At 42.7% G+C, this 11787-nt stretch overlaps 4 protein-coding genes across 4 annotated transcripts; 2 read left to right on the top strand and 2 right to left on the bottom strand.

Annotated features, from left to right (window-relative positions):
* Positions 1 to 1285: 1285 nt before the first annotated feature.
* BCIN_13g00450 (hypothetical protein) lies at positions 1286 to 8215 on the bottom strand. The gene is made up of 14 exons (XM_024696612.1): positions 7883 to 8215; positions 7776 to 7830; positions 6997 to 7394; positions 6412 to 6809; positions 5420 to 6362; positions 5121 to 5369; positions 4844 to 5066; positions 4489 to 4793; positions 3932 to 4437; positions 3123 to 3880; positions 2060 to 3069; positions 1830 to 2002; positions 1692 to 1702; positions 1286 to 1603 (listed from the first exon to the last, which is right to left on the bottom strand). The coding sequence occupies exons 1-11, from the start codon at positions 7972 to 7974 to the stop codon at positions 2254 to 2256; spliced, it is 4743 nt and encodes a 1580-aa protein (XP_024552425.1). The 5' UTR covers positions 7975 to 8215; the 3' UTR covers positions 1286 to 1603; positions 1692 to 1702; positions 1830 to 2002; positions 2060 to 2253.
* Positions 8216 to 8364: 149 nt separating this feature from the next.
* Positions 8365 to 9305, top strand: Bctim23. The gene is made up of 2 exons (XM_001547464.2): positions 8365 to 9119; positions 9179 to 9305. Exons 1-2 carry the CDS (start codon positions 8478 to 8480, stop codon positions 9200 to 9202), a joined length of 666 nt encoding a protein of 221 aa, XP_001547514.1. The 5' UTR covers positions 8365 to 8477; the 3' UTR covers positions 9203 to 9305.
* A 410-nt stretch (positions 9306 to 9715) lies between these two features.
* BCIN_13g00430 (hypothetical protein) lies at positions 9716 to 11329 on the top strand. Its single transcript, XM_001547463.2, has 3 exons — positions 9716 to 10210; positions 10297 to 10887; positions 10948 to 11329. Exons 1-3 carry the CDS (start codon positions 9806 to 9808, stop codon positions 11167 to 11169), a joined length of 1218 nt encoding a protein of 405 aa, XP_001547513.1. The 5' UTR covers positions 9716 to 9805; the 3' UTR covers positions 11170 to 11329.
* A 22-nt stretch (positions 11330 to 11351) lies between these two features.
* On the bottom strand, positions 11352 to 11722 carry BCIN_13g00420 (hypothetical protein). The gene is made up of 2 exons (XM_024696611.1): positions 11642 to 11722; positions 11352 to 11579 (listed from the first exon to the last, which is right to left on the bottom strand). The coding sequence occupies exons 1-2, from the start codon at positions 11664 to 11666 to the stop codon at positions 11407 to 11409; spliced, it is 198 nt and encodes a 65-aa protein (XP_024552424.1). The 5' UTR covers positions 11667 to 11722; the 3' UTR covers positions 11352 to 11406.
* Between the last annotated feature and the right edge of the window lie 65 nt (positions 11723 to 11787).

The raw sequence follows: 11787 nt of genomic DNA, 5'->3' as shown, positions 1-11787 counted from the left end.
ATACGTGAATGCTATACTATTTGATGCTCATGTGTTTGGCAACCAAAAAGCTATTAGAATTCCAAACTTCAACAGAATATTCGAATGTACAGCTGGGCCCAAAATAAAGAGAACGTCCAAAATCGCTAACTAGCATGGAAACTCTGAAAAAGCTGCGTTTTCAGTGACGTCCGAAATTATTATCGTCCCGGAGATAAAACTTGCTCGTCTCACAATATACAGATCCCGACACAGATTCGAACGCCGGCCAACCTGCACCGGAAGATTCATGGTGTTGCGGAACGAACGAAACATACGAGAGAAAATGCATTCAGATGAGCCATCTCGCTAATCTCAATTTCTCAAAACATCCCCCCTGCCAAGAACAATTCTTGATGCGCACATTCCAACCACAGCCACTCATCCACCACGGAACGAAAACGACCTCTCAATCGCGACCGCGAACAACGCATAGTCGAAAGCGTAAAACTGCGCAAGTTATATAATAATGCTCAGGAGAAGATTGATGTAAAAAGAAGAAGAAGAAGAAGAAGAAGAAGAAGAAGAAAAAAAAGTGAAGAATATCAACGGGTGTGAAAAGATACTAGCAAAATTCTGCACAATGTTCTCTCTGTTCATGTTGTTACTGTCTTCCCTGCTCTCCCTCGCTACAAGCCACACCCTCACATTCCAAAATCTCTTTTCCTCTCCACGTCTCCTGATCTTCACACCCAACAGCGGTAGTTATTCCATCCCGCCCCAAACAATAGCGCCATCTCAGTATCTTTCACTCTCGGTCCCCGACTGGAGCGGCAATTTCAAAGCCGCAGACCCTGATTTCTACAAGCTAGAAAATCCCGGACCGGAAAAATACATCCTGGGAGAAGTGTGTTTTGCTTGTTGGCAGGATATCACGTTTTTTGACGTCAGTGCGATTTGGAATTGTTGTGATAACGAGGGTGTGCATTGGATGTGGGGGTATGATGGTGATAGGAATGGGAATGGGACTGGGGAGGGACAGTATGGGCTGACTAGAGAGGATGTGATTGAGGGGGATGTTTCTGGGTGTGAGAGGTTTCCGTGTGAGGGGGTTTATAATGAGAGTGATGATGTGCAGACGAAGACGACGACGAAAGATGCAATTTGGGTTGTTTTGGGGCCGTAGATGAATGGAGGAATGGGCATGAAAGAGCTTAGAGCATCCCGGGTGTTAGGGCTTGAGTCAGAATTAGAATTTTGAGTTGGAATAGATAGGGGCAATGAAAAGCAATTTGAGAATCCTGCGCGATGAGCTTGCATGAGTCGGTGGTAGAAGGGATTGGAATTTTTCATAAGAGAAGGTAGCAACTACCACAAGTCATCGATTTCCTTTCACTCCGTACATGGATATCCACTCCAGATTTACCATACAATTGTAGCGATCAGATGCCTATGTATACAGCCCAATAGTCTTTCCTCCAATGATCTTTTCTTCAAGTGACTTTTTTGTTGTCAATTGCGTAATCTCAATCTAAGCTTTGCCAAAGTATTTCAGACCGTCGCAGTGGCTGGCCCAGTAACAGTTGTTGCGCCATCATCGCCGTCGAGTGCTCGGTCTGCGCTGAGAGCTGATTTTGCATTCGAACTAGAAATGGACTTGTGAGCTTTGCGTAGGTATATTGATAGAAATCAAGGTAGGTAGAACGGCATTAATGTCCTTGATTGAATCTTACATTTTATGCGCCTAGTGATTTCATGTGTTAGCTGTGATCGGAACAGAAGTGCCTGAGAAAAAGGTCAAAGACGAGGTGGGGAGTCAAATATGATGGTAGAGAGAAGGGGGAGAAGCAAAGGTTCTAAGATACACTTACAAAAATATTGACAAGTCGCATAGTTACGAAAATCATAACAAACATGAGGAGGAAGACAAAACAGAGGAGCATTGCTACGATTTGGTTTTTTTGCATATTGTCGTTGGTGAAGAGATAATAGCTTTGTTCGCAGAATATGTTCGGGGGTGGTGAACTTGTCAACGATGAAGGATCTGATGGAAATTAAACGTTGGGAGTTTTCAAATGCGAGCTATTGAAGCAGAACTTACTAAGATGCTTTGGATATGTTGTAATACAATTTTAAAAAGGGGCGAAATATTCAAAATATTGCTTTTAAAAGATTCCACAAGTTTGAGTTGGCTTCATTCAGTGGTTGCTGGGGTTCACATGTGATGGTGCGAGTTGTTTATATTTACTTGTTATAGATCAGATTATAACGAGGCAAGGCTAGTCATAAGCCTCGTCATCTTCTGTTAAGGAGTGAAGCTTGGTTCTCGCTGACTTTCGACAGAAGAATTGGGTGAATATCATTCTTTTCGCCAAGATCTTTGAAAACACTCAATGCTTCGCTGATCTCATTCTGGCTAAGAATCCGTGATATATTTTCGGGAAGTGTATTCTTACTCTCAAGAAGAACATTTGCACCGAAAAGGATTCTTACACATGTTGCAAACATACTTGGCTTTGATGTCCATCCAAGAGGTCCATCATTTTTCTCCATAATTATGTTGAGCTGTCGGAGTGCATTCAAAATCCATTTAGCAAGATGGCTATATTGTTGCCATTGATACTCCCCGGATTTTTCGGCCTGAAGAACCTTGAGATCCTTTGAAAGAACACTACTCCAAAGTTTAGCTTCTCTGACTTCATCAATGAAGAGATTTTGTTCTTCTTCAACAAACAGAGCATCGTCTTGTTTCATTGCTGCTGTAAGTTGGTCTTCAGGCGAACATAATCCTGCATAAGCACCATGAAATATGAACTCATCGCTACCTGTGATACGACAAATGACATTCCAGCTGAACATTTGATCTCGTGGGTATTTAAGCCTCAGCCATTCTGCGAACTCCTCACACGCAGCCAACGGAATTAGAGGCTTGCCTACAATAGAAGAAACTATCTGTGCTCCAAGCTCGCGCACTTCATCGTCATCATCGTTGAGAGTATCGTAAAGGGCGATGAGACATGGGAGTACTTCAGAGCCCCACTTGAACTCATCTGGTAGGCAGGCAAAGAAGTAAGAAAATCCTTTTACAGCAGCAAAACGGGTATCAAAGTCCTATGATGAGTTAGCAATATTTCAAGACACTTGGTGGAAGTGAGAAAGCTCACATTGTATGAATTTCCAGCTTCACTCAAATTTTCTGCTCTTGCCATGAAGTTTATCTGGGCGTTGACATTGCCCCGTGACTTCAGCCAGTTGAATAGCATGAATGTACCGCTTGTCCTCATCAAAGCATGAGCCAAATGCGGTCCAGACTTGCCATTTTCAGAACCCATGAAATGAGCAATCTCTCCAATGTCCAAAAGATATTGATCCATGTCACATTTCTTGATGCTATTGAGCATTTTTGAGTACAAGTCGTAGGCGCTAGGCCCGCCCTTCTGCAGATCTGCTGGACTTACAACTACTGCATCTAAGAGCGCTTCCAAAACCATGATGTTCTGATTTTTCCAGGCTTGTAGCACACATTCCAAGGATGCGGTGGCTGTATCAAGATCTATATCGCAATAATCGTTCAAAGCCTTTTTAAGAGCTTGTATATCCTTGGTCAATCCAGATATATATACAGCTTCCCGGGCGGCTGCTTGATGTAACAAAGCACCTCCTACGAGGCTTTTTTCGTAGGATAGGTCAATGCTAACTTTCGAGTAGCTGCAGCCATCGCCATTCAATAACATATTGTGTGAATCGTGATTATCAATGAGTTTTTCTCGAGCATCATTGTCCAAACTGGAGGCTGGAAGAGCGAGTAGGATTTGGTAAATGATGTTCTTGAAATCGATATATGTTGCCAAAGTCTCTGGACACTGACCAAGGCGACCTAACGCCTCGATATTATCTTTCAGACGCATAAGGGCTTCAACGCCTACATTTTGCAATTAGAATAAAAAAATAGAAGCAAGTATATAGTACTTACTGGGAGGGCCCGAGAACACAGCAAGGCGGCGTTCCAACACAAAATTGGTTGTCATCAAAACTCCATGGGTATAATTAGTAGATGGATTCGGAATTTTGAGAAGATTCTGTAGATCAGGTAACCAATTATCGTGAAGCATAAATGTACACATAGTACGGGCTGCTAGTTCTCTGGTATGCCAGTACTTGCTTCCCAAATGTATTGACACCCTTTCCTTAATTTCGTTACGAAGTAAAACTGGTGGACCAGCACGACGAATGATATCCAACGAGGGAAAGACAGATTCTATTGCGCCAATCGCAGGGGTATTAGTATCCTCCGTGCTTGGAGTCTCCTTGGTTAATAGCTTTAGCAAGATTTCAGGCAGCTCTGGATATTTTTCGTATGAAAGTTTCGTCGAACGACCATCCCAGCCAGCCTCGATAGAAGCTTTGTTTTCGTTCGTACCAAATAGACAATCAATAAGACTTCTTAACAGTAATAAACCACAATTTCGGATCGCCCAACTATTTCGTTTTCATTAGCACATGATCGCTCTATGGGCATTGGTGACATACATCTCGGAAGTCAAGCTGTCTGCAGCGAGCTGTAAACAGTCTGGAATATGTTTATCTGATCGCTTGCCCAATATAGAGCTTTTGAATATCTCTTTCACACAGTTCATTGCATGCACTTGAGGTAGATTTGTTTCATCAGTCTCAGATAACGTAACAGGGCGCCCAGCCAGAGATTTCAGCTCCGCCATTACGTCTTCGAAAGCTGGACTTTTACTGTTTGCGGATAGTATTCCAGTAACTAGTGCGGGAATTCCTGCGCTTCTGCGTGTTGTAGAAGCTTGCTCAAAAATGCATTTTAGTGCGCCCTAACCATTAGTTTAACGATAGCTAAGGTAAACAGAGGGGAGTCACGTACTTTGTACCAGATTTCAAGCAGGTCACTAGAGTTATGGCATTGTGAAAGCTGACAGCATCTGGCAAATGTCAACGAGACTGTAGAGAAAGCACCACGATGTCGAAGGCTAGATAGTTGTTCAAAAGTCAAGTTTCCCACTTTTTTGAAGATTTCTGGATCCATCACTGGAGATCCATCATGGCGGCGATCTTTTGCTTTTGTTACAACAGTTCTCATCAGATTACTATGCATAGATTAGCGTCCACGGAGTCTATAACCTTATGGCATGGTGCTGTACCTGGATTCATGAATCGCCCTAAAGCTATAACTCAACACATCCTTAGTATCAATGGATTCGACGTCGTCAACTTCCTCAGGAATATGGCCTTCTGGAGAGTCATTGCAAAGTATGTCTTTTACAGCCTGCCATATATTGTGACAACTTGTAACAATACGACTTTGCAGGTCTTCCCATTCTTTTCGAATTTTAGCGGTCCCCTCATCCTTGGAATCATCTTGAGAAAAGTCGATTTCTTGCCAGATATAGCTTTATAACAACAGTTAGCCTAGTACCTGATAGCTATCAATGAGGTTTACCTGATGGTTGAAAAGTCACTATGAATTGGAGCAACAAGAACAGCTTCACCCAAGTCACTTTGTGCCATTACCACCTTTTTCTCTAGGCCGACGACGAGGCCTTCAACAAGACTCAGACGTCCCTTGACGTCCGAAAAGCCATATAGAATCTGGTAAGACCGTGCAACTCCATCCGCGAAGTCCGCGCGACCTGTACGCTTTGCAAAACCCTCGGCACGGTCAATGAATTCCAATAAAACATCGAAGTCTGTGGAAGTCTGGGACTTTGAGGATCGAAAGTTATTGACACTGGCAAATTTCAATATCGAAGTGGCTCCACTTCTGACATCCTCAAACGGATCCATTAGAAGATCAAGAATTAGTCGTATAGACTCTGAGTTGAAGATGCTTAGGGTGTGAGCCCAAATAGTGGCGTCAGGCGTAGTCGTCAACTTTTGATCACCAGATGAACGCTCCTCTAAGCCAGAACGTAGCAGCAAGGATATCGCCCTTAACGATGTGATGTGTCGTTGATAGGATGCAGTAGGTACAAGCTCCCCTTGTAGGAACTCCAAAAACCAAGTAAGGAAGTTCTCATGCGCGTTGAGTAGTTGTTGCGCATCCAAACGATCATTCTGACGGTCTTGAATTATCATACGGTCAATCTCTCTGACGAGATAGGCGGTTGCACCCTTGATACGTTCTATCAAATGTTTGGTATTGCTTAAAACGTCATTGCGAAATTTCGCATCTGTATCAGCGTAGAGATGAGCCATAGTTCCCTGCAAAAAATTGAGCGCTGCGGGGCTGAATGGCCGAATTGATGATGCGGACGATACTAGGACCGAAAACGCTAAGGATCGAACGGTATCGGAAGGATGAGTCAATAATGGGCCAATAGTATCTTCATGTAGAATTATGCAGCCTGTGTTTTTCTTTGGGGCCTTCAGAAATGATGTGACATCTGATACTGTTAAAATGTTCCATCATGTAAAGGCGGAAGGGCAACTTACTAGAATCCTCGACCAAGCCGGCTTTCTTTCCAACTTCTATAGCTGATAAATGAACCAGCGATTCAGATTCCATATCTTGTCCCTCCATATTCAAAGGTCCTTTTTGATTAAGATCCTGCAAAAATGCCAAAGAACCAACACGGTCGAGCTTGAAAAGAGGTGGGAGAAGATAGTTCTTAATATTCTCAAGAGCATCAGGATTCTTACTGAGACCTTCACTGATCCAACGTTGCCATAGTCTAGTATGATCTTTGGTTTCATCACTTTGATCCTGAGTAGCAAGTTCCTTCGATACTTTAAAAAGAGACACTAAGAACTTTCCCGCGGATGGCGAGACCTCCTGGAGGTTCATCCATTGAAACGTTTCGGACACTATGATATCAAGTGTAGAACTAGTACTAGCATCAATGTCAGTCTTTAAATGTTCTAGATTGCATCGAGAAGCGAACAATCAACTCTGAGGAAGGATCGGAATTGTTTATCTCGAGATATTTGTCGCACTAGTTTGAGTGCCAAAAATACATTTGTAGTGTTCAATTGCGATTTGCACATTCAACTATCGGAGTTTATGGGTGGATCACTTACACATCTAGCTTATTGAGAAGAGGAGACTTATTTCCAGGAGTAGCGAGATCGTCGATGCTTATTATACCTTTTCCCACTAAGTGCTCCAAAATCTTGAAAGCAGGTTTGACTAGGGGTTGAGACGCTTGATGACTGATGATGGAGAGCAATCGTTCTACAATAATTGCCACCACAGATTTCGAGACAGACTTGTTAGGGTGAGAATTAAGAAGAGATGTCAACAGATCCAAAATCTGACGCATGGACCGGTGCTGATTTTTCTCGTTCCATTCCAAGTAGAAATTGAACAAGTCTAGACAAGTTTTCTCGGAATATGCGGCTTCCTTGAGGGAAGATGATTGCGAGGCTCTGCACTGTTCAATAAAATGACACAATTTAATGCATGCGTTTCCGGAAGCCTGCGATACCACACAGTCAGTATGAAAGATCCAGACAGAATTGTACATTGAAACAACAAGAAACCCCCAAAAGAGACTGTAGCTAAAAGTAAAGATGGATGGACCTTCAAAGGGAGTGGATGCTGGAATGAATCTAAGAAATGAGATTATGATTTCAATATCGCAACCAAATTAGATATTGAAATCACACCAAAGATGGAAACAGCGCTAGACAACGAAGTAAAAGGCTGATTTTTAAAGCGAAGCAGGGCATAGAAATATAATGAATTTGAAATCGAATGAAAAATTGAAATAGTATTGGACAATCTGACAAAGTATAACATTGAAAACACAACATGAACCATAAAGAGAGCTAGTCATTGAATAGTAGAAATTGCCTACATGTCGCGGTTGGGCAGCTTTCTCCAAGAAATCATCAAGGCTACTTCTCGCAAGTCTGAAATCATGATTAGTGACTTGGCCAATTAAAAAAGATGTTGCAACATTACTGTGATTGACTTGATTCAGGGTGGTTTTCAATCCATTTGGGTAGAAGTCGTTCGTCGGTTGGAACTCCGGCACCAGGTATTGTTGACGACATTGTGTTGTGTGAGTGGGCGAGCGACTAACAATCAATCCTCAATCCTCGCTTCAGGTGGGGGAGGGGGGAATGATTTCGAATACCAAGTCAGTCTTCTCCTCCCAGGACGCTTTCAGAATATGCAGTCCAAAAATGAATGAAAATTTATGTGAAGCTCCAAAACTGCATATCTAATACAAGACTGGAATAACTATACAAGACGGCCTCTTATGGTTCACGAATGTCGTCTTAAAGTACATGCATATGTAATTTGATCCGAAGTACAATCATAAAAAGTTTGATGGTGGGTGAAATTGTTTATATGTTGCACGTGAGCTGATCGTGCACGGACCCATCGTCATAATCGTTCAAGGAACTAAATTTTTGTATTTGAAAATGTAAGATATGTTCGGTACTCGAGAGAATTTTTGATATATTCACATATTATCGGTCAACAACCCAAACTCACGGTAATCGCGCCGATTTGAATTCATAATCGACGTTCTCGCACATCAATTCCGAAGATGTCATTCTGGGACAAGTTGACAGGGCGAAAGCCATCAAAGGATGCTTCTAGTGGCGGATCAACAACATCAAATACACCAACAGACACTTTCACACCTGCACCTTTCAACCCACAAGAAGGGCAAGATGTCAGCTCTTTTCTTACAGGGCCAGAGCTCGTAGATCCATCGCAACTTCATCCCATGGCAGGTTTAAATCAGCAGACTTTAGATTACCTATCTCTCGAAGAATCCACCCTCTCGGACCTTCCAGGATCGCAGTCTGCTTTACCCTCTAGAGGCTGGTCAGACGATTTGTGTTATGGTACCGGTGTGACATATTTGACAGCGTTGACTGTGGGAGGTGCTTGGGGATTACAGGAGGGTTTGAGGAGGTCAGCGACACAACCGCCAAAGCTACGATTGAACTCGGTGCTGAACGCTGTTACGAGACGCGGGCCATTCTTGGGAAACTCCGCAGGAGTGATTGCTATGGTGTACAATGGTTTTAATTCTTTTATTGGACATATGAGGGGTAGACATGACTCTGCGAACAGTGTTCTAGCAGGTGCGCTCAGTGGGATGATCTTCAAAAGTACAAGAGGAGTTCGACCTATGATGATTTCTGGTGGAATTGTGGCTTCAGTAGCCGGCGCATGGGCAGTGAGTAGATATTTGAAATTTTGCTCTCTGAACATAAATGTACTGACAATACTTTCAAGGTTGCAAGAAAAGCCGTATTCTAAATGACTAAATAACGACAAAACCTTTCTTCCATGACGAAACACCGACCTTATGATTTCAAGATCCGCACACCAGCGAATATCCTCCATTACTCTAAATAGAACAAGCTTTCTTCAGCGTATCAGCACATATTGTTTTGTGCTTTGTCATTATAATAGATTTTGTTAATTGGCGCGGGTTGCATCAGCGGGTTCATCTCTCCACTTTACCCAAGAAGGGCAATATGTAATATAGATGGGAAAGGTATGGGGAGTAATTCAGAGTCATCAAATTTCGGATCTGGTCCTGATTTCTCGAGAATGTTCTAAGGTTGTGTTGGTTGCACCTTCCTCTTATGAGATGAATCTAGCTCATCAGAACAATTCTTTATGGTGAAAACAAAAAGCAACAGAATCAAAGTATTTAAAGTATTCAAATCACCTCAGGTACAGCTCTGTGCATCCTTCCGTACTAGATGTCTTAGAACGGTCACTGCCATAATTACACTGTGCTCAATCTTCTTCCGCTCATTATTTGAAATCCTCTTCAATATTTTCAGTCCCTCTTCTAGCAACTCGAATTTCAACAAACTCTTTGAATCCAGAACAGAAACAATAGTCATCATCATGAATTCACCGTCCCTTATAAAAGCCCCCCCGGGAAGGTTCAACTCGCCTGCTGAAGTTAAGCAAATGATTATCGATTGTCTTCTAAAAGAGGGAAAAGGCGCTCTAAAAGGTATTCCCTCTACGGCCCTGACTGATCATTCGGCGTACGAACTCAACCCGGCTTTTGTATTTGCCACTTCCATGTCACTAGGAGAGGATGAAAGTCTACAGTCTATTGTTGAGAAAGCTGCAATAGAGAATATCAAGTATGATACGCTACGCGAAGAGATACGCTGGTATCTAAGACATCCTGACGCTGAAAATATGAGAAAATCTGTCGAGAAGCTCCTTGATGAGGACATCTTAGCGAGGGGGCTGTTAAGGAAAGATCCAGACATACTCAAAAAAGCAATTGTGGCAAAGGTACAAATCTGGACTTTGGTTCTTGTTTTCTTTAGTGTAAACTCTCCACCCAGTCGTTATATGTTTGCTGACTTTCAAGAATGAAGGCGCTTCTGATTGTGGAGGATGGCGAGCGAGTAAAGCTCGGCATTGAAGCTGAAGACGAGAGTCATGATTTTGCAATTCAATTGGTGACTTTGATAAACGGCTGGGGACAAGCTCCTCAGGTCAACCTGTTCTATTTCAAGTACAAAACACCTTTCGAAAGGTTTGAGCGTACGCTCAAGGATGAAACTCGAAACAGCATAATTCCACCCGAGAACATCGTATTGCCTGCTCTCTCTGGGCCATCCCCTAGCTTTAGAGCCGAAGAAATTTCAATGGGCAATGAAAATTTCGAGAACACATCTGGTGCCCAGAACACAAATCAAAATGCTATATCGACAGAAAATCCCGAATCCATTCAGAATGAATCAGCTACAGCAGGACGAGATCACACTGACAAGGGCTTCAATCTTGTGGATGGCCCATGGATGTATCGATTACCACATACAGGCAGAGATCCTGCTAACAAACCAGGCTGGTGCCCCATCAGAAATCAAGATGACTATATGGTTATGCTGGATAGTATCCGCTGTGTCAACTCCAAGTATGCAGATTGGGGACAGTCAACGAAATGTAGTGTTATGATTATGCATGTAAGTACATTCCGCTGATCAGAACCAGTATCCAAGTGCTAACTATCGTGTCTCAACTAGTCGTTGGATCGAGATTGTCAACAGAGATATTTCGATGGACGTGAAGAGGAGCGCGCTTACAGTGCAGAATGGGAGAAAGATCTGGAAAAGGCTGGATTCTTCGATGATGAGGATACTGCTAGTAAATACGGAGATGATTGGATTGAAAACTGGAACACAATCAACAAGCCCCTTCCGAAGCCTTCACGGCGGACGAAATCCCAGGTGCCTGGCAAGAGATAAGAGCAGCTTGAGAGTCAGGAGTCTTTGGGGGGGCAAGTCACATTTGAATGTTTGATTGCGCACTTATGAATAGCAACCTCCCTTCAAGAGAATCAAAGGCAATGAGTTTACTACATGATGGATTAGAAGACCCTTGGAATGTCACCACCTCAGTAGCGCAACTACATCAGTCCATCAGTTTATGTTATAGCTATGATATGCTGGTGACAAAGGATACATTGAATGACGATTTTAGAGTCAAGAGCGGGCAGGTGAGTTTGTTTGAGCCCCATGCTCCCAATATTGTGCTGTCTGAAGAATATTCTCAGTAGCATTCACTGAAATTTCCAAACATCCATCATATGCATAAATTCTATGCCGACAGAAGCCATGGTATTCCACACCCCGTCTCTCCCAAAATAGGTTTTTGTCTACATGTTGAATTAGTTATAACTCTCAATACCAATTCTCATGACAATTGGAATCTTTACACCTTTCATGAACACTAGGCACCACATCTGGAAAGGTTGTCAAAATGTGTCTCCCATGCTGGCCTTTTACAGATGTATATCTCGAGGAGGAGAAAAAGAAGAAGGAAGTTAGACATATTATGGTCTTCGATCCCAATACACGTCGATG

Source organism: Botrytis cinerea, chromosome 13 (assembly GCF_000143535.2).
Source record: "Botrytis cinerea B05.10 chromosome 13, complete sequence".
NCBI lineage: Eukaryota > Fungi > Ascomycota > Leotiomycetes > Helotiales > Sclerotiniaceae > Botrytis > Botrytis cinerea.
Note: the sequence above shows the minus strand (reverse complement) of the source record. Positions and strands in the feature narration are given on the sequence as shown.

Excerpts from the sequence above, each read along its gene's own strand:
- BCIN_13g00450 (XM_024696612.1), bottom strand. The coding sequence starts at position 7,974 with ATGTCGTCAACAATACCTGGTGCCGGAGTTCCAACCGACGAACGACTT. Across the intron at positions 6,810-6,996 it reads CTTCTCAATAAGCTAGATGT|TACTAGTTCTACACTTGATA; the intron begins GTAAGTGATCCA and ends CATTGATGCTAG. Across the intron at positions 3,881-3,931 it reads TGTGTTCTCGGGCCCTCCCA|GCGTTGAAGCCCTTATGCGT; the intron begins GTAAGTACTATA and ends TGCAAAATGTAG.
- Bctim23 (XM_001547464.2), top strand. The coding sequence starts at position 8,478 with ATGTCATTCTGGGACAAGTTGACAGGGCGAAAGCCATCAAAGGATGCT. Across the intron at positions 9,120-9,178 it reads CAGTAGCCGGCGCATGGGCA|GTTGCAAGAAAAGCCGTATT; the intron begins GTGAGTAGATAT and ends AATACTTTCAAG.
- BCIN_13g00430 (XM_001547463.2), top strand. The coding sequence starts at position 9,806 with ATGAATTCACCGTCCCTTATAAAAGCCCCCCCGGGAAGGTTCAACTCG. Across the intron at positions 10,211-10,296 it reads AAAAAGCAATTGTGGCAAAG|GCGCTTCTGATTGTGGAGGA; the intron begins GTACAAATCTGG and ends TCAAGAATGAAG. Across the intron at positions 10,888-10,947 it reads GTAGTGTTATGATTATGCAT|TCGTTGGATCGAGATTGTCA; the intron begins GTAAGTACATTC and ends TGTCTCAACTAG.
- BCIN_13g00420 (XM_024696611.1), bottom strand. The coding sequence starts at position 11,666 with ATGTGGTGCCTAGTGTTCATGAAAG. Across the intron at positions 11,580-11,641 it reads GTGCCTAGTGTTCATGAAAG|ACAAAAACCTATTTTGGGAG; the intron begins GTGTAAAGATTC and ends TTCAACATGTAG.